At 46.0% G+C, this 20,308-nt stretch overlaps 1 protein-coding gene across 3 annotated transcripts in view; it reads right to left on the bottom strand.

Annotated features, from left to right (window-relative positions):
• Positions 1 to 20,308, bottom strand: part of LOC124124572 (serine/arginine repetitive matrix protein 2-like) — a 108,399-nt gene that overhangs the window by 74,025 nt on the left and 14,066 nt on the right. For all 3 annotated transcript variants that reach the window (XM_046487771.2, XM_046487770.2, XM_046487773.2), the window contains exon 3: positions 2,213 to 2,323. In XM_046487771.2, the coding sequence (XP_046343727.2) occupies positions 2,213 to 2,323 (111 nt within the window). The remainder of the gene's footprint in view (positions 1 to 2,212; positions 2,324 to 20,308) is intronic.

Below are 20,308 nucleotides of genomic sequence, written 5' to 3' on the forward strand. Positions count from 1 at the left end.
CATTTGACCACTTTCTAAATGGCATTGTGTTCAATAGATTCAAGTTCTCAGAACCTCTAAATGCCTATCAAAGTTTTCAGATCAAAAGAAGGTCAAAGTATTTTGAACAAGAATTTGACATAAAATAGCATCCCGATTCCTCCACAATGGCCACCATCACTGCGGAGGCCACCATTCCCTGATCGTAGCCCAACATCACTACACTGATTTCTGTATACTACTGTTCACTGGTCCTGGCCTGCCCTATGTTAGACACCTGGCCTGTGTTGGAGTCCAATCAGATATCAGAGGACCAGTCTGTGTTGGTCCACGTGTCTTGAGCCAGCATCTCGTGGCCAGCGACTATCGGAGGAAACTCAGTATTCGCGGATGAACCTTGGGGCAGTCTTACAAATGTTAATGGAATCCTTTGGACTGAAGAAATTCACATATTCTATAAATAATATAATTTTCCCCAAACGTCCTAATTGCCATTCAGATCAGAAAACCTTTCCAAGATAAGTTTTAGACTTAATAAGAGATTTCAGACTAAAAAAGGACATCAAATAGAGTATTTTTTCAAAGTCTCCTCCAAAGATACCAGTTGAAAGTGAGTAAAGAAGTGATTGCTTTACATCCACAAAGTATCAGTTCTGAAGTATAAAAGGCTTCAATTTGATGACGTGCACTCATTATTGGTGCTGAACTGCAAGCCAGGCAAGTAAGGGAATAGGGAGGGTCAATCTTCCTTTGACATAAGAATGAAACATTTTACGAGAAAGCAGGTGACTTAGCTTGTCCAATCATCCATCATAAAGCAGGTCTCCACAACAGACACCTGGTGTTGAGTGGAGATGAAACGAATTGGAAATGAAGTCTACATAATTCACGATGAAGTACAGAGGAAGCATTCAATGTAAGTTAGAGACAGAAACTGGTCATTAACAGAAATATGGCTGGTGATATTCCTTGGCTGCTTCTCTGCCGTATCACAGGGCTTAAAAACACATGTTTGCCTTGCACCACAAACAAATCTTTACAGGAATACCACAAGATTTATCTGTGTGAATACCAGAAAGTTCTGATTTCCTGCAGCAAGAGATGGAAGATGGTATACCACGATATCAGTTTTTTATTTGATGCTTACATGATATACAGCTTTTTCCATTGGACGAGAGGTTGGTCACATGACCGCGAAATTGACGTTCATAAGTGTATGAACGACACAATTTGACGTTCATACATGAGACCGTGTTCTTGAAATGATGTAAACACTGACAGACTACTTCATTCATGGGGAAACCCGTGGGAATACCTTAGCACGAAAACATACATAAGCGTTCTTTCTGATCATTTAGAACCTTTAATCTTTGCTTCAGCATTTCAGTATACAGTGAGAAACGTCAGAGAGCTTGACTGCATGATTGTTCACAAATATCCTCGCTACGGCCCATCCTAAACAAACGAAGAAATGCACATCCAAACTATTGTCGTATCGACTCGATTCGTGTCTAGGCTGACAGTGACGTCTCCAGCAATCTATGACTTTACCTTAGTGTCTGTTTGACGCATCTTTTATCACCTTTCAATGATCTGCCAGTTGATCAATGATGACTAACACATGTAACTGCCTCAGGTTCATTAACAACTTTGGAAATCTCTCCCATCACGTTTATCATGTCGTCCCTTTTGACGTCTTGTACTTGATGTAAGTGTAAACATTGCATGAACGTCGTCGCAAGCAGCGATACAGTTCATACAGTTTGGCCTTCCCTCTATGAAGGTTCATACTCCAATGAACTCACACAAAGTTATGGTCAATTCTTAAATGTAATGCTGAGGAATACACATCACAATAGGCTTTGAAAGCACTGGTATGTTGCGTTTTAAAAAATCAAGCGTATTTTCATCTTGTTGACAAATTCAAACACAATTATGAAATTCAGAAATTTGCAACTGATTCGTGTGATCAAAGAAGAGAAACTATTCATGACGAGCTTCCTGTATACATGTATAATGTGTCTATTACACCATTGACCATAGCAACATCCAATTAAATGGCGGACAATTATGGAGATGTCAGAAATGTGCGGGAATAGGTTTTTTTTAAGGTTAATAAATTACAGATGAAAGAATGCATGCAATATATTGTGGTACATATCGCAATACAGGAATCATTATTGCAATAAATTGCCATACGGAAGTCAGGCCAATAGCAATCACAACTACTTACACAGGTCGTCCAAACTCATCCTTGTCAACAGCGACCTCAGACACACCCTCCTTCTCCATCAACATCTTCCTGAACACCGACACCTTTCCCTCAATCTCCTCCGCTAAATACCTGCAGACATACAACATCATGACATCAGTTGAATATTTTAGAACACACAACACCACTGTCAACTTGTTGACAATGTAATCATGTTGCACTCAGTTGTCAACGGGCAGGGCAGGCGGGGCAGGGCGGGGCAGGGCAGGGCAGGGCAGGGCAGGGTGGGGCATGGCAGGGCAGGGCGGGGCAGGGCAGGGCAGGGAGGAGCGGGATTTGGTGGGTCGGGTCGGGGCGGGGCAGGGCAGGGCAGGGCAGGGCATGGCAGGGGGGGTTGGGGCATGGAAGGGCAGGGCGGGGTTGGGCAGGGCGGGGCAGGGCAGGGCAGGGCAGGGCAGGGCAGGTCAGGTCGGGGTGGGGCATGGCAGGGCAGGGCGGGGCAGGGCGGGGCAGGGCAGGGCAGGGAGGAGCGGGATTTGGTGGGTCGGGTCGGGGCGGGGCAGGGCAGGGCAGGGCAGGGCATGGCAGGGGGGGTTGGGGCATGGAAGGGCAGGGCGGGGTTGGGTAGGGCGGGGCATGGCAGTGCGGGGTGGGGCAGGGCAGGACGGGGCAGGGCGGGGCAGGGCAGGGGGGTGCAGGGCTAATTCCTATCCACTGTCTTAATTAGAACCAGAAGTAGTCCTACCCTGTATTATTAGCATCGAGGTAAAATAACAGCGAGCGAGTGAGTGAGTGAGTGGAGTGAGTCCCTCCCCATAGTGTACTATCAAGCGGTGTATAAAATGTACATCAGACATCCAGCCAAGTCGGTGTGAAAACATCAATATGACTTCCATATATTGGAATGTGTTCTTTTGACAAATAACATGGAGGTTCATATCACTGAGCACACAGTTGGGTTAGTGCCAATGGGAGTCTACAAATCAATAAAATGAATTTCATCATTGCACACACTGACCAGGGTTCCCAGAATGGACAAGACTTTGATATTTAATAAATGAATTTTGAACCGACCATTGACACAACTGTCTGGAAGAATGACACAAGTGTAGTTAAGTCAAGCTGCATAATTATTTTGCAGAAATTACTATGAGTGAGTGAGATTTTACGCTGATTTAAGCAGTATTTCAGTTGTATCATAAAGGATGAAATGGTCCTATTACCATTTGTCTCCAGCAAACTGAGAGAGACCTGAATAAATGTCATTAAAGCATTTCTGTTACAGTGAGTGAGTGAGTGAGTGAGTGAGTGAGTGAGTGAGTGAGTGAGTGAGCAAGCTTTGAACAGTATTTGAGCCATATCCCAGTGTGTCAGCTCGGATGTGGGAAGAAACTGATGCAGGTATTACTGTGGTGAAAGCCACAATCACAGGATGCTGACAAGCTAAAAACCGGGATTTGAACCCAGGATCCTAGGTTTCTGGCATGAATTACAGACGCAACTCTACACAGCGAAGTGCGGCACCTTAGATGACTGGGCCAGCCCTGCCCCTAACAGTTACTGTGTAGCATGAGACTGATTACACCACCTAGATGTAGGAAATAGGACAAGCTGGCCTCATCATTAAGATAGTTAACCAATACTTTACAGTTGAAGATTTGTTTGTTTGTTTGTTATTTTAAGCCACACTCCATATGAAATATTCCAGCAATATGATGGCGGTTTGGACCAGACAATCCAGTGATTGACATCATGAGCATCAATCTACACAATTGGAGTACGATGACATGCATCAACCAAGTCAGCGAGCCTGTCCACCCAATCGCATTAGTTACCTCTTACCACAAGCATGGGTTGCTGAAGACCTATTTTTCTACCTGGATCTTCACGTGTCTTTACAGTGAAAGAAGCTATTTTGGTGTGATAAGCCTTATCAGTTTACAAGCTTACTATGTACAATGGGGGTTGGGTGCAAGCGGAGTGTGTAGAAGACTGATGCTAAAACATGGTGGAGGTGTGGGCTAGCCACTGTAGGGGACAAGGTGTGTACAATGGGGGTTGGGGGCAAGCGGAGTGTGTAGAAGACTGATGCTACAACATGGTGGAGGTGTGGGCTAGCCACTGTAGGGGACAAGGTGTGTACAATGGGGGTTGGGGGCAAGCGGAGTGTGTAGAAGACTGATGCTACAACATGGTGGAGGTGTGGGCTAGCCACTGTAGGGGACAAGGTGTGTACAATGGGGGTTGGGGGCAAGCAGAGTGTGTAGAAGACTGATACTACAACATGGTGGAGGTGTGGGCTAGCCACTGTAGGGGACAAGGTGTCAGGAGTATTGCTGAAAGTAACACACATCCTTCAACAGGATCCATCTCACTGCAAGTCTGCTGTACATAGTCTTTGTTTTCCCTGCGGTTTTGGCTGCACTGTTAACATTGCAAACTTTACAGCAGACATGCACAAAATGCCAGCAAATTGGACAATTGAGTCTTTTCTAGATACTTTGAGCTACATATATTTATATATATATATACACCAGGGTGTCAGTCCTGTCTCTGGTTGCCAGCCAGCTCCAAGTAGAGATCAGTTTCAGCTGGGTTAACCAACTCATGAACTGTCATGTCTTTGTGTTCCAACCATGAGGGACATTTCTAATACTATCCACCAGCGAGTTGCCTTGCCCAGAAACTACCAGTCCACTAGGATAGAGCTGGAATACTGCTGACTGGGGTCTTCTGTCTGCAATGTACTCAGTGTAATGTGCATGGTTTGTTTGTTTGTTGTTTTACACCGCACTCAGCAATATTCCAGCTTTATGACGCAACCTGTAAATGATTTAGTCTGCCACAGACAATCCAGTGATTGATATCATGAGCATCAATCTATGCAATTAGGATACGATGACATGCATCAACCAAGTCAGTGAGTCTGACCACAGGATCCTGTAAGTCACCTCTTACAAACAAGCATAATCGCCTTTTATAGCAAGCATGGGTTGCTGAAGACCTGTTCTACCCTGGATCTTCATGGGACATAATGTGCTTACATGCTTGGTATTGGTAGTAAGTGGCTGGTAGGAGCTCTGCTACATGCTTGGTATCGGTAGTAAGTGGCTGGTAGGAGGTCTGTTACATGCTTGGTATCGGTAGTAAGTGGCTGGTAGGAGGTCTGTTACATGCTTGGTATTGGTAGTAAGTGGCTTGTAGGAGGTCTGTTACATGCTTGGTATTGGTAGTAAGTGGCTTGTAGGAGGTCTGTTACATGCTTGGTATTGGTAGTAAGTGGCTTGTAGGAGGTCTGTTACATGCTTGGTATTGGTAGTAAGTGGCTTGTAGGAGGTCTGTTACATGCTTGGTATCGGTAGTAAGTGGCTGGTAGGAGGTCTGTTACATGCTTGGTATTGGTAGTAAGTGGCTTGTAGGAGGTCTGTTACATGCTTGGTATTGGTAGTAAGTGGCTGGTAGGAGGTCTGTTACATGCTTGGTTTCGGTAGTAAGTGGCTGGTAGAAGGTCTGTTACATGCTTGGTATCGGTAGTAAGTGGCTGGTAGGAGGTCTGTTACATGCTTGGTATCGGTAGTAAGTGGCTGGTAGGAGGTCTGTTACATGCTTGGTATTGGTAGTAAGTGGCTGGTAGGAGGTCTGTTACATGCTTGGTATCGGTAGTAAGTGGCTGGTAGGAGGTCTGTTACATGCTTGGTATTGGTAGTAAGTGGCTGGTAGGAGGTCTGTTACATGCTTGGTATCGGTAGTAAGTGGCTGGTAGGAGGTCTGTTACATGCTTGGTATTGGTAGTAAGTGGCTGGTAGGAGGTCTGTTACATGCTTGGTATCGGTAGTAAGTGGCTGGTAGGAGGTCTGTTACATGCTTGGTATTGGTAGTAAGTGGCTGGTAGGAGGTCTGTTACATGCTTGGTATCGGTAGTAAGTAGCTGGTAGGAGGTCTGTTACATGCTTGGTATTGGTAGTAAGTGGCTTGTAGGAGGTCTGTTACATGCTTGGTATCGGTAGTAAGTGGCTGGTAGAAGGTCTGTTACATGCTTGGTATCGGTAGTAAGTGGCTGGTAGAAGGTCTGTTACATGCTTGGTATTAGTAGTAAGTGGCTGGTAGGAGGTCTGTTACATGCTTGGTATCGGTAGTAAGTGGCTGGTAGAAGGTCTGTTACATGCTTGGTATCGGTAGTAAGTGGCTGGTAGGAGGTCTGTTACATGCTTGGTATCGGTAGTAAGTGGCTGGTAGGAGGTCTGTTACATGCTTGGTATTGGTAGTAAGTGGCTGGTAGGAGGTCTGTTACATGCTTGGTATCGGTAGTAAGTGGCTGGTAGGAGGTCTGTTACATGCTTGGTATTGGTAGTAAGTGGCTGGTAGGAGGTCTGTTACATGCTTGGTATCGGTAGTAAGTGGCTGGTAGGAGGTCTGTTACATGCTTGGTATTGGTAGTAAGTGGCTTGTAGGAGGTCTGTTACATGCTTGGTATTGGTAGTAAGTGGCTTGTAGGAGGTCTGTTACATGCTTGGTATCGGTAGTAAGTGGCTGGTAGGAGGTCTGTTACATGCTTGGTATTGGTAGTAAGTGGCTTGTAGGAGGTCTGTTACATGCTTGGTATTGGTAGTAAGTGGCTGGTAGGAGGTCTGTTACATGCTTGGTTTCGGTAGTAAGTGGCTGGTAGAAGGTCTGTTACATGCTTGGTATCGGTAGTAAGTGGCTGGTAGGAGGTCTGTTACATGCTTGGTATCGGTAGTAAGTGGCTGGTAGGAGGTCTGTTACATGCTTGGTATTGGTAGTAAGTGGCTGGTAGGAGGTCTGTTACATGCTTGGTATCGGTAGTAAGTGGCTGGTAGGAGGTCTGTTACATGCTTGGTATTGGTAGTAAGTGGCTGGTAGGAGGTCTGTTACATGCTTGGTATCGGTAGTAAGTGGCTGGTAGGAGGTCTGTTACATGCTTGGTATTGGTAGTAAGTGGCTGGTAGGAGGTCTGTTACATGCTTGGTATCGGTAGTAAGTGGCTGGTAGGAGGTCTGTTACATGCTTGGTATTGGTAGTAAGTGGCTGGTAGGAGGTCTGTTACATGCTTGGTATCGGTAGTAAGTAGCTGGTAGGAGGTCTGTTACATGCTTGGTATTGGTAGTAAGTGGCTTGTAGGAGGTCTGTTACATGCTTGGTATCGGTAGTAAGTGGCTGGTAGAAGGTCTGTTACATGCTTGGTATCGGTAGTAAGTGGCTGGTAGAAGGTCTGTTACATGCTTGGTATTAGTAGTAAGTGGCTGGTAGGAGGTCTGTTACATGCTTGGTATCGGTAGTAAGTGGCTGGTAGAAGGTCTGTTACATGCTTGGTATCGGTAGTTAGTGGCTGGTAGGTGCTACATGCTTGGTATCGGTAGTAAGTGGCTGGTAGGAGGTCTGTTACATGCTTGGTATTGGTAGTAAGTGGCTGGTAGGAGGTCTGTTACATGCTTGGTATCGGTAGTAAGTGGCTGGTAGGAGGTCTGTTACATGCTTGGTATTGGTAGTAAGTGGCTGGTAGGAGGTCTGTTACATGCTTGGTATCGGTAGTAAGTGGCTGGTAGGAGGTCTGTTACATGCTTGGTATTGGTAGTAAGTGGCTTGTAGGAGGTCTGTTACATGCTTGGTATCGGTAGTAAGTGGCTGGTAGAAGGTCTGTTACATGCTTGGTATCGGTAGTAAGTGGCTGGTAGAAGGTCTGTTACATGCTTGGTATTAGTAGTAAGTGGCTGGTAGGAGGTCTGTTACATGCTTGGTATCGGTAGTAAGTGGCTGGTAGAAGGTCTGTTACATGCTTGGTATCGGTAGTAAGTGGCTGGTAGGAGGTCTGTTACATGCTTGGTATCGGTAGTAAGTGGCTGGTAGGAGGTCTGTTACATGCTTGGTATTGGTAGTAAGTGGCTGGTAGGAGGTCTGTTACATGCTTGGTATCGGTAGTAAGTGGCTGGTAGGAGGTCTGTTACATGCTTGGTATTGGTAGTAAGTGGCTGGTAGGAGGTCTGTTACATGCTTGGTATCGGTAGTAAGTGGCTGGTAGGAGGTCTGTTACATGCTTGGTATTGGTAGTAAGTGGCTGGTAGGAGGTCTGTTACATGCTTGGTATCGGTAGTAAGTAGCTGGTAGGAGGTCTGTTACATGCTTGGTATTGGTAGTAAGTGGCTTGTAGGAGGTCTGTTACATGCTTGGTATCGGTAGTAAGTGGCTGGTAGAAGGTCTGTTACATGCTTGGTATCGGTAGTAAGTGGCTGGTAGAAGGTCTGTTACATGCTTGGTATTAGTAGTAAGTGGCTGGTAGGAGGTCTGTTACATGCTTGGTATCGGTAGTAAGTGGCTGGTAGAAGGTCTGTTACATGCTTGGTATCGGTAGTTAGTGGCTGGTAGGTGCTACATGCTTGGTATCGGTAGTAAGTGGCTGGTAGGAGGTCTGTTACATGCTTGGTATTGGTAGTAAGTGGCTGGTAGGAGGTCTGTTACATGCTTGGTATCGGTAGTAAGTGGCTGGTAGGAGGTCTGTTACATGCTTGGTATTGGTAGTAAGTGGCTGGTAGGAGGTCTGTTACATGCTTGGTATCGGTAGTAAGTGGCTGGTAGGAGGTCTGTTACATGCTTGGTATTGGTAGTAAGTGGCTTGTAGGAGGTCTGTTACATGCTTGGTATCGGTAGTAAGTGGCTGGTAGAAGGTCTGTTACATGCTTGGTATCGGTAGTAAGTGGCTGGTAGAAGGTCTGTTACATGCTTGGTATTAGTAGTAAGTGGCTGGTAGGAGGTCTGTTACATGCTTGGTATCGGTAGTAAGTGGCTGGTAGAAGGTCTGTTACATGCTTGGTATCGGTAGTTAGTGGCTGGTAGGTGCTACATGCTTGGTATCGGTAGTAAGTGGCTGGTAGGAGGTCTGTTACATGCTTGGTATTGGTAGTAAGTGGCTGGTAGGAGGTCTGTTACATGCTTGGTATTGGTAGTAAGTGGCTGGTAGAAGGTCTGTTACATGCTTGGTATCGGTAGTAAGTGGCTGGTAGGAGGTCTGTTACATGCTAGGTATCGGTAGTAAGTGGCTGGTAGGAGGTCTGTTACATGCTTGGGTAACTAGTCATTACTGCATGGGCCCTGTTGCTTGTAGCTGCTAATGATGCATGGTGATCAACCACAATATGAGGATAAATAATTTGATCTAAAGAAAGTTTTCCTTGGCAGCTTAAGGGAGAGAGGTGTGAGGTGTTAGCTGACACTCCCGAGTCTTGAAACCCATTCCTCACAGTGGCTAATTCCCCTGAGCCAGATTTAAGATGAAGTTAGTATTGATTGGCCCTGGTGTTACATGTGAACGATAAGATGCAAGGTGTGCTGTGTCTTGCTAATAAAATTTGGACCTGTGTTCTTTGCAGATTGAATATTGAGCTGGTAAGATGTGATGAGCAGTTAAACAGGTGCGGAGTAATAGCCAAGATGCAGGGAGCTTACTGGCCTCAGCATGGGGGATGAGACCCACACACCTCCTCTCAGGGTAGAGCTGGGCTAATCCCCGCAGTGGGTAAGAACCTCCGCCGTTCTCCGTGTAGGATTATGGCTGGAACACAGACACTGATAGTTTCGACTGGGTAAAGGATCCTGTCGCCATTTGAAATCACCACCTTGGTTTAATGTGTGCCATTAGCTATTGTCTCATGTAGTCATCGTATCAGAGTCTCCTCACACAGGAAGACAAGGTCTTGTGTTGTTACTTCATCTCACAGTTTTATAGGAAAGTCTATTAAACAGATTTGACTTCAGGCTAAAAGCTTGTCCTTGAAGATGTTGTAAGCTGGTACAGGAGTAATTATAGAAGCTTCAACAACGGGGTTTGACGCAAACATTAAGTTTCAGCAAATAATTCATGAAGATTACTTGCATACCAATGATCACTAACATAGGCGCACTGAAATTGAAGATGTGCCGGTTTCTTCAAACTGCTGAACTTTTTAACGATCACTATCTGTGACATAATACAAAGAGTCCCATGCTATCTCCTCATGTTAAACCAACAGACATTCCTTTAAGACACGAATTGCAAAAAGATTTTTGTGAAATATTTCAAAGATCAAATTATGATAAGAAATGGCGAGGATAGAGCCATGCCTGTCCTTGATGAGAAGTCCATGTGCCCACAAAATATTGACGACTGTGTAAATATGCTTTACCAAATGTCAGTTTTAACATTTAGTTCTTGATTATTGATCCTTACAATCATTCATATACTGATACTACTCCGTGTATCCAGGTGAGCTCAATGTCAACCAACAAAACACTAATTGAAAGACCATGTATCCCAGACAGAGAGACCTGTAAAGATCCGGGGTGGAATAGGTCTTCAGCAACACATGCTTGCCGTAAAGATCCGGGGAAGGATAGGTCTTCAGCAACCCATGCTTGCCTTGAAGATCTGGGGTAGAACAGGTCTTCAGCAACCCATGCTTGCCTTGAAGATCTGGGGTAGAATAGGTCATCAGTAACCCATGCTTGCCGTGAAGATCCGGGGTGGAATAGGTCATCAGCAACCCATGCTTGCCGTGAAGATTCGGGGTAGAATAGGTCATCAGCAACCCATGCTTGCCGTGAAGATCTGGGGTAGAATACGTCTTCAGCAACCCATGCTTGCCATGAAGATCTGGGGTAGAATAGGTCTTCAGTAACCCATGCTTGCCGTGAAGATCTGGGGTAGAATACGTCTTCAGCAACCCATGCTTGCCGTGAACATCCAGGGTAGAATAGGTCATCAGTAACCCATGCTTGCTGTGAAGATCCGGGGTAGAATACGTCTTCAGCAACCCATGCTTGCCATGAACATCTGGGGTAGAATAGGTCATCAGTAACCCATCCTTGCCGTTAAGATCCGGGGTAGAATACGTCTTCAGCAACCCATGCTTGCCGTGAAGATCTGGGGTAGAATACGTCTTCAGCAAACCATGCTTGTCGTAAAAGGCGACTATGCTTGTCGCAAGAGGCGACTACAGGCATCAGGTGGACAGGCTCACTGAGTTGGTTGATACATATTATCGTGTCCCAATTGCGTGGATTGATGCTGATGATGTCAGTCACTGGACTGTCTGGTCCAGACTATTATTTATAAACTGCTGTCATATAGCTGGAATATTGCTGAGTGCAGCGTTAAACAACAAACAAAGAAACAACCCGACAGAGAGCACCTTCTGCTCAAATCACTGCAAGCAATGAAGTGAACGGATTACTATGTCCATGTCAAAAGTCTTGAACACTGAACACTAAAGACCTCACCTTCACCCAGAAAGGATATCATGATGCAATATTCATTACACAGAGTTGGTCACCGGTGTTACAATCTACATCACCTCAATACTAATGTGCTTAACACTGATGCAATGCCAATGAAATAACTTCTATCTCCAAAAGACAAAAAAATAACCCTTTGGAAAAAACTTAGATTAGTTTAACTGCATCCCAGCATCTACTGACTTGCAACATGGAGGCACATTGATTTTCAATAATCAAGCTTAATTACTTTTCCTATTTAACTATTGAGCACTGAAAGTGGGAAATCTATTTTACATACTTAACACTTTCGTTGATTAGAAAGTTTCTTCACACAAGCCCAACAGATGGTTCTTCTTCCTAGTTCAACTCTAAGCCAGTAAAATCAATTGTACCTTTGAAGATTATTGTCATGTTTTGTACCTGAGACATGTTGAGTGTTGGCAAAGTTCTTATGACAAGTGTTGTCTCAGATCAAGGGCTATGTTCCTGCAATGAGCAGTGATCATTGCAAAGTCGGGCTGAAACAATTTGCAAGTGTACCACAATATTGACTTAATAACACAGGAGATACAGCTCTTGTCATTTCAACAAATAAATTCACTGCCCAAACATGGTTAGTTTTGATCACAGCACCCTCAACCTGCAGACCACCCACCAACCTGCCACCCACCAACCCGCCACCCACCAACCCGCCACCCACCAACCTGCCACCCACCAACCTGCCACCCTCCAACCACCAACCTGCCACCCACCAACCTGCCACCCACCAACCTGCCACCCACCAACCTGCCACCCTCCAACCACCAACCTGCCACCCACCAACCTGCCACCCACCAACCTGCCACCCTCCAACCTGCCACCCTCCAACCACCAACCTGCCACCCACCAACCTGCCACCCACCAACCTGCCACCCACCAACCTGCCACCCACCAACCTGCCGACCCACCAACCTACCACCCACCAACCTACCACCCACCAACCTGCCTACCCACCAACCTGCCACCCACCAACCTGCCACCCTCCAACCTGCCACCCTCCAACCACCAACCTGCCACCCACCAACCTGCCACCCACCAACCTACCACCCACCAACCTACCAACCACCAACCTGCCACCCACCAACCTGCCACCCACCAACCTGCCACCCTCCAACCTGCCACCCTCCAACCACCAACCTGCCACCCACCAACCTGCCACCCACCAACCTGCCACCCACCAACCTACCACCCACCAACCTGCCGACCCACCAACCTACCACCCACCAACCTACCACCCACCAACCTGCCTACCCACCAACCTGCCACCCACCAACCTACCACCCACCAACCTGCCGACCCACCAACCTGCCGACCCACCAACCTGCCACCCACCAACCTGCCACCCACCAACCTGCCGACCCACCAACCTGCCACCCACCAACCACCAACCTGCCACCCTCCAACCTGCCACCCACCAACCTGCCACCCTCCAACCTGCCACCCTCCAACCACCAACCTGCCACCCACCAACCTGCCACCCACCAACCCGCCACCCACCAACCACCAACCTGCCACCCACCAACCTGCCACCCACCAACCGGCCAACCCACCAACCTGCCACCCACCAACCACCAACCTGCCACCCACCAACCTGCCACCCACCAACCTGCCACCCACCAACCTACCACCCACCAACCTGCCGACCCACCAACCTACCACCCACCAACCTACCACCCACCAACCTGCCACCCACCAACCTGCCACCCACCAACCTGCCACCCACCAACCTACCACCCACCAACCTGCCGACCCACCAACCTACCACCCACCAACCTACCACCCACCAACCTGCCGACCCACCAACCTGCCTACCCACCAACCTGCCACCCACCAACCTACCACCCACCAACCTGCCGACCCACCAACCTGCCGACCCACCAACCTGCCACCCACCAACCTGCCACCCACCAACCTGCCGACCCACCAACCTGCCGACCCACCAACCTGCCTCCCACCAAACTGCCACCCACCAACCTGCCTACCCACCAAACTGCCACCCACCAAACTGCCACCCACCAAACTGCCACCCACCAACCTGCCACCCACCAAACTGCCGACCCACCAACCTGCCGACCCACCAACCTGCCACCCACCAAACTGCCGACCGATCAACCTGCCACCCACCAACCTTCCGACCCACCAAACTGCCACCCACCAACCTGCCACCCACCAACCTGCCACCCACCAACCTGCCGACCCACCAACCTGCCACCCACCAACCTGCCACCCACCAACCTGCCACCCACCAACCTGCCGACCCACCAACCTGCCACCCACCAAACTGCCGACCCACCAACCTGCCAACCCACCAACCTGCCACCCACCAACCTGCCACCCACCAAACTGCCGACCCACCAAACTGCCGACCCACCAACCTGCCACCCACCAACCTGCCACCAACAAACCTGCCACCAACAAACCTGCCATCCACCAACCTACCACCCACCAACCTGCCGACCCACAAAACTGCCACCCACCAACCTGCCGACCCACAAAACTGCCACCCACCAACAAACCTGCCATCCACCAAACTGCAAACCACAACCCTGCCACCCACCAACCGGCAGACCAAAGTGTAGGATGTTACCAAGGAACTGTTATGGCTTCTCTGTTGCCATGTGCTACTGAATGGGAAAGTGGTTTTCTTGCTTTGCTGCAGAAAGGTTTTGCATGCAGGTGTCCAGTGAAGCAACTTGTCAAAAGCCTGTCAGCTTGAGTCAGTTCATATTACATGTTCTAGGTATCCCGAGGGCTAGTTTTTTTGTAGTGTAATCTGCATAGCATCAGTCTGTAAATAATTAAGTCTGGACCAGACAATCCAGTGATTGACATCAGGAGCATCTGTCAATTCCGTTATGTAGAGGGCAGGCAATCCACCAAGTCAGCGACCCTGACCACCCAGTCCTGTGCCTCTTACGACAAGCTTGGGTTACTGAAGACCAATTCTGACCCGGCTCTTCATTGAGATCCTGAGGGCTAGTAGAAGGTCAAGCTTTTCAGGGTGGTCCACATGTCATGAGTATTCAGCCTTTTCAGGGTGGTCCACATGTCATGGGTATTCAGCCTTTTCAGGGTGGTCCACATGTCATGAGTATTCAGCCTTTTCAGGGTGGACAACATGTCATAAGAATTCAGCCTTTTCATGGTGCTCCACCTGTCATGACTATTCAGCCTTTTCAGGGTGGACAACATGTCAGGAGTATTCAGCCTTTTCAGGGTGGACAACATGTCATGAGTATTCAGCCTTTTCAGGGTGGACAACATGTCATAAGTATTCAGCCTTTTCAGGGTGGACAACATGTCATAAGTATTCAGCCTTTTCAGCGTGCTCAACCTGTCATGACTATTCAGCCTTTTCAGGGTGGACAACATGTCATGAGTATTCAGCCTTTTCAGGGTGGACAACATGTCATGAGTATTCAGCCTTTTCAGGGGTGTCCACATGTCATGAGTATTCAGCCTTTTCAGGGTGGACAACATGTCAGGAGTATTCAGCCTTTTCAGGGGTGTCCACATGTCAGGAGTATTCAGCCTTTTCAGGGGTGTCCACATGTCATGAGTATTCGGCCTTTTCAGGGTGGACAACATGTCATGAGTATTCAGCCTTTTCAGGGTGGACAACATGTCAGGAGTATTCAGCCTTTTCAGGGTGGACAACATGTCATGAGTATTCAGCCTTTTCAGGGTGGTCCACATGTCATGAGTATTCAGCCTTTTCAGGGTGGACAACATGTCATGAGTATTCAGCCTTTACAGGGTGGACAACATGTCAGGAGTATTCAGCCAATCGTTGAACACCATCCACAAAGCAGTTAGGGATGTAAGCTGGTTTGTTTGTTTCTTAATTCCTGTTTAAAGCCTCACTTACCAGCCTGCAAATAATTGAGTCTGGACCAGGCAATCCAGTGACTGGTGTTCTGAGCAACAATTGATGTGGTCAAGCAAGCCACCCAGTCAGACCACCAGAAGCAGCAAGTCAACCTACGTGAAAGTAATAGGAACGAGAGGCCAAGTTCAACTAGGCAGATTCAAACTTATCTTCAGTAGAACTTAGTATATAGCTTTCGTCTGAGGTTTCAGGACTGAACAAATTTTTACTGCATAGGGGTGTAGGACCAGTGACGAAAGTTGCAGACTGTAACCATGGTAAACCATGATAAATAAAACAAAGAGAGTCAGTATTTATAGACTCGAGTTGGAACAAACACCTGAGGCTGAATATACTTCACCATACAAGTACAATCACAAATCAATGCAAACCTAATTTCTTCACTAGGGGGAATTTAAGTTTCTAGACATTCGTTGTCCCCCAGAAACTGGATCTGGGACCTGGCGGAGAGTGGAACATGTTTCTTTAATGCTGACAGACAGACCTAGCAAGTTGAAGTAAGTTTCACACCCTCACCACTGGCTGTGTGGCCATCCATCTTCATTCCCTACACCCAGTGAGTTACTTTAACCAGAGACAACTTTGGTCGGTGCTGCGCGGACTCGAGGGCTAGAAAACTGTCCTAATTACCCTGTGAACTGCCCACTCCCTGGAGAAATAAAGAACCAGTCTAAGACGGAGGGGAACCACACCCGAGACAATTAGATTTCCGTTGTTCAATAGCACAAGGAGCAATTTGTGTGTGTGGTGTGCATGTGGGGTACTGTCATCAATTAAACAACAAACAACTTGCCCATGTTGGCCTGGTTGGCATGCAACAGACTACAACTTGGCAGTGACAGAAAGCTACAGGGACGTGTGTTCATTGATTGGGCAAGTTGGGGGAAAGTTGCAGTTTTTCTTGTGCTCTTTTTGTTGATGGTTTTGTGTTACTTGTAAAACCTATTATGTCAGTGAGTGATGGTTCTTGGCATCTGGTGATGTGTGGCTTGAGTCCCCCCATCACACCTTGAGTTTATCTTAGAAAACTTAATTTTTAAAAATAACAGCCCCAGCAATAGAAACAAACAATTACAGTCCACTGGTCCTTATAATTATAACACACAGCAAAACCCCTAAAAATGGCAAATTTCAAATTGGTTCTTATGATACTTTAACCAGCGGTAGAAACTAACAGGTTTGATCCACTAGTCCTTATAATGATAAAATATAGCAAAACCCTTAAAAGGGGCAAATTTCTACTAGTCCTAATGATACCTTAACTATTGGACAGTTAAGCAAGGACTACAGGACTCGTGCCAATTTCTACCTCTAAAAAGGAAATGGCATAGAAGATAAAATATAGATGTGAGTCACCAGTGGCTCATGAAATCTTACCAGACCTGTGACAGGCAGGTACAGGGACTTCTTATAAGGTCATACATAGCTTAAACCATGGCTCCTTTGTCTTCGACCATGGTCTAACTATCTGAATTCTTAGTCAAACACCACTTGGCAATGACCAAACTTCTTTTTTTTCCCTATCGTTTATCTTAATGGTAGAAGAATTTCATGAAAAACGTTTGTCACCAGCAGGATTCAAACCCACAAGTCCATTTCAACGATTAGACACTGGGTCCTCGTTGTCTGTCTAACCTCTACATCATTGCAGTCATGTCAGGGTGGGACAAATTATTTTTGTATTTGTTGTTCAATGATGAAGACGACCATGAACACTGGCTTATAACCCAGTAGACGACCATGAACACTGGCTTATAACCCAGTAGGCGACCATGAACACTGGCTTATTATCCAGTAGACGACCATGGACACTGGCTTATAGCCCAGTAGACAACCATGAACATTGGCTTTAAACCCAGTAGACAACCATGAACACTGGCTTATAACCCATTAGACAACCATGAACACTGGCTTATAACCCTGTAGACAACCAGGTGTGTTCATATTCAGTGCCTTAATTCAATGCTAAGTGTCATCATAATAGCAATTAAAAAACATTAATCATTTCTTGTAACCTCTTGAAAATCTGCAGTTAGCATCCAGTAACAATGTCAACACCTTGCTTGACACCGGTATAAAGATCTACATCGAAACATTGCCTTTACAGTAACTAAAGAAGTTGGTATTCATAAATTGTGTCTATTTTGTAATGCCTATCAAACAATTTAAGTAGGTATAGTTACTTTTGTTTATGAGGCTTGAGAAAGTTAAAATGTCTAAAACTACCCTCATTAGAAATGACATAAGGTTTGCTTCTCAAAGTTCTGATAGGTGAGACAGAGAGCATGTGTAAAGGTTAACGTTTCTGAGAATTGCTTCTCTCAAGTGAAAAGACCTCACAATAGTGCCACACCACAGTAGCTCACCTGAAAGTCAAAACTGTCAACGACAGCCACTTATCACTCTTGCTACAGCTTTAATATTCAGATACTTTCTGCAAAAATACTGAGGACAAAAAAATACTTTCAGAGATGAAGTTGATATAGCCAAATACAGTAAACTACGGTTACAATGAACCCAAAAGGACCACTAATTTTAGTTCGTAATAACCGTTGTTATATAGAACAATTGTTAGTGAGTTGGGTTTAACGCCGCTTTTAACAGTATTCCAGTCATATCGCGGCGTTTATATAGAACAAATGGCCAGGACTAAAAACTAAGTTTGTTATATCGGTGAATTTGTTATAAGCGTGTCCGTTATAAACGTAGTTTACTGTATGCATTTTGACAATCAGTGTCTCGCGAGTGCTTGCTTGATATAAATCAGTGTCTCGCGAGTGCTTGCTTGATATAAATCAGTGACTCGCGCGTGCTTGCTTGATATAAATCAGTGACTCGCGAGTGCTTGCTTGATATAAATCAGTGTCTCGCGAGTGCTTGCTTGATATAAATCAGTGTCTCGCGAGTGCTTGCTTGATATAAATCAGTGTCTCGTGCGTGCTTGCTTGATATAAATCAGTGTCTCGCGAGTGCTTGCTTGATATAAATCAGTGTCTCGCGCGTGCTTGCTTGATATAAATCAGTGACTCGCGCGTGCTTGCTTGATATAAATCAGTGTCTCGCGAGTGCTTGCTTGATATAAATCAGTGACTCGCGCGTGCTTGCTTGATATAAATCAGTGACTCGCGAGTGCTTGCTTGATATAAATCAGTGTCTCGCGAGTGCTTCCTTGATATAAATCAGTGTCTCGCGCGTGCTTGCTTGATATAAATCAGTGTCTCGCACATGCTTGCTTGATATAAATCAGTGTCTCGCGAGTGCTTGCTTGATATAAATCAGTGTCTCGCGCCTGCTTGCTTGATATAAATCAGTGTCTCGCGCGTGCTTGCTTGATATAAACTAGTGACTCGCGAGTGCTTGCTTGATATTAATCAGTGACTCGCGAGTGCTTGCTTGATATAAATCAGTGTCTCGCGAGTGCTTGCTTGATATAAATCAGTGTCTCGCGCGTGCTTGCTTGTTATAAATCAGTGTCTCGCGCTTGCTTGTTATAAATCAGTGTCTCGCGCGTGCTTGCTTGATATAAATCAGTGTCTCGCGAGTGCTTGCTTGATATAAATCAGTGTCTCGCGAGTGCTTGCTTGATATAAATCAGTGTCTCGCACGTGCTTGCTTGATATAAATCAGTGACTCGCGAGTGCTTGCTTGATATAAATCAGTGACTCGCGAGTGCTTGCTTGATATAAATCAGTGTCTCGCGAGTGCTTGCTTGATATAAATCAGTGTCTCGCGAGTGCTTGCTTGATATAAATCAGTGTCTCGCGCGTGCTTGCTTGATATAAATCAGTGTCTAGCAGGTGCTTGATTTGACCTATTTTGTCTGGACCAGAGAACCCAGTGATTGACATCATGAACATCAATCAATCACAAACATCAAACCACGCAATTGGGATACGATTACATGCATCAACCAAGTCAGTAAGCCTGACCACCCGATCCCGTTAGTCGCCTCTTACAACCAGCATGGGTTGCTGAAGATCAATTCTAACCCGGATCTTCACTGTCTCAGTGTCAGTGTCTAGCAGGTGCATGAGTAACCTATAAATCAGTGTCTAGCAGGTGCTTGAGTAACCTATAAACCAGTGTCTAGCAGGTGCTTGAGTAACCTATAAATCAGTGTCGAGTAGGTGCTTGAGTAACCTATAAACCAGTGTCTAGCAGGTGCTTGTTTGACCTATAAATCAGTGTCTAGCAGGTGCTTGTTTGACCTATTAACCAGGGTCTAGCAGGAGCTTCTTGGACTTTTAACCAGTGTCTAGCAGGTGCTTGTTTGATCTATAAATCAGTGTCTAGCAGGTGCTTGTTTGATCTATAAATCAGTGTCTAGCAGGTGCTTGTTTGATCTATAAATCAGTGTCTAGCAGGTGCTTGTTTGATCTATAAATCAGTGTCTAGCAGGTGCTTGTTTGATCTATAAATCAGTGTCTAGCAGGTGGTGCTTGTTTGATCTATAAATCAGTGTCTAGCAGGTGCTTGTTTGATCTATAAATCAGTGTCTAGCAGGTGCTTGTTTGATCTATAAATCAGTGTCTAGCAGGTGGTGCTTGTTTGATCTATAAATCAGTGTCTAGCAGGTGGTGCTTGTTTGATCTATAAATCAGTGTCTAGCAGGTGCTTGTTTGATCTATAAATCAGTGTCTAGCAGGTGCTTGTTTGATCTATAAATCAGTGTCTAGCAGGTGCTTGTTTGATCTATAAATCAGTGTCTAGCAGGTGCTTGTTTGATCTATAAATCAGTGTCTAGCAGGTGCTTGTTTGATCTATAAATCAGTGTCTAGCAGGTGCTTGTTTGATCTATAAATCAGTGTCTAGCAGGTGCTTGTTTGATCTATAAATCAGTGTCTAGCAAGTGCTTGTTTGATCTATAAATCAGTGTCTAGCAGGTGGTGCTTGTTTGATCTATAAATCAGTGTCTAGCAGGTGCT

This window comes from Haliotis rufescens, unplaced genomic scaffold (assembly GCF_023055435.1).
Source record: "Haliotis rufescens isolate VD_foot unplaced genomic scaffold, xgHalRufe1.0.p SCAF_15, whole genome shotgun sequence".
Taxonomy (NCBI): Eukaryota; Metazoa; Mollusca; class Gastropoda; order Lepetellida; family Haliotidae; genus Haliotis; species Haliotis rufescens.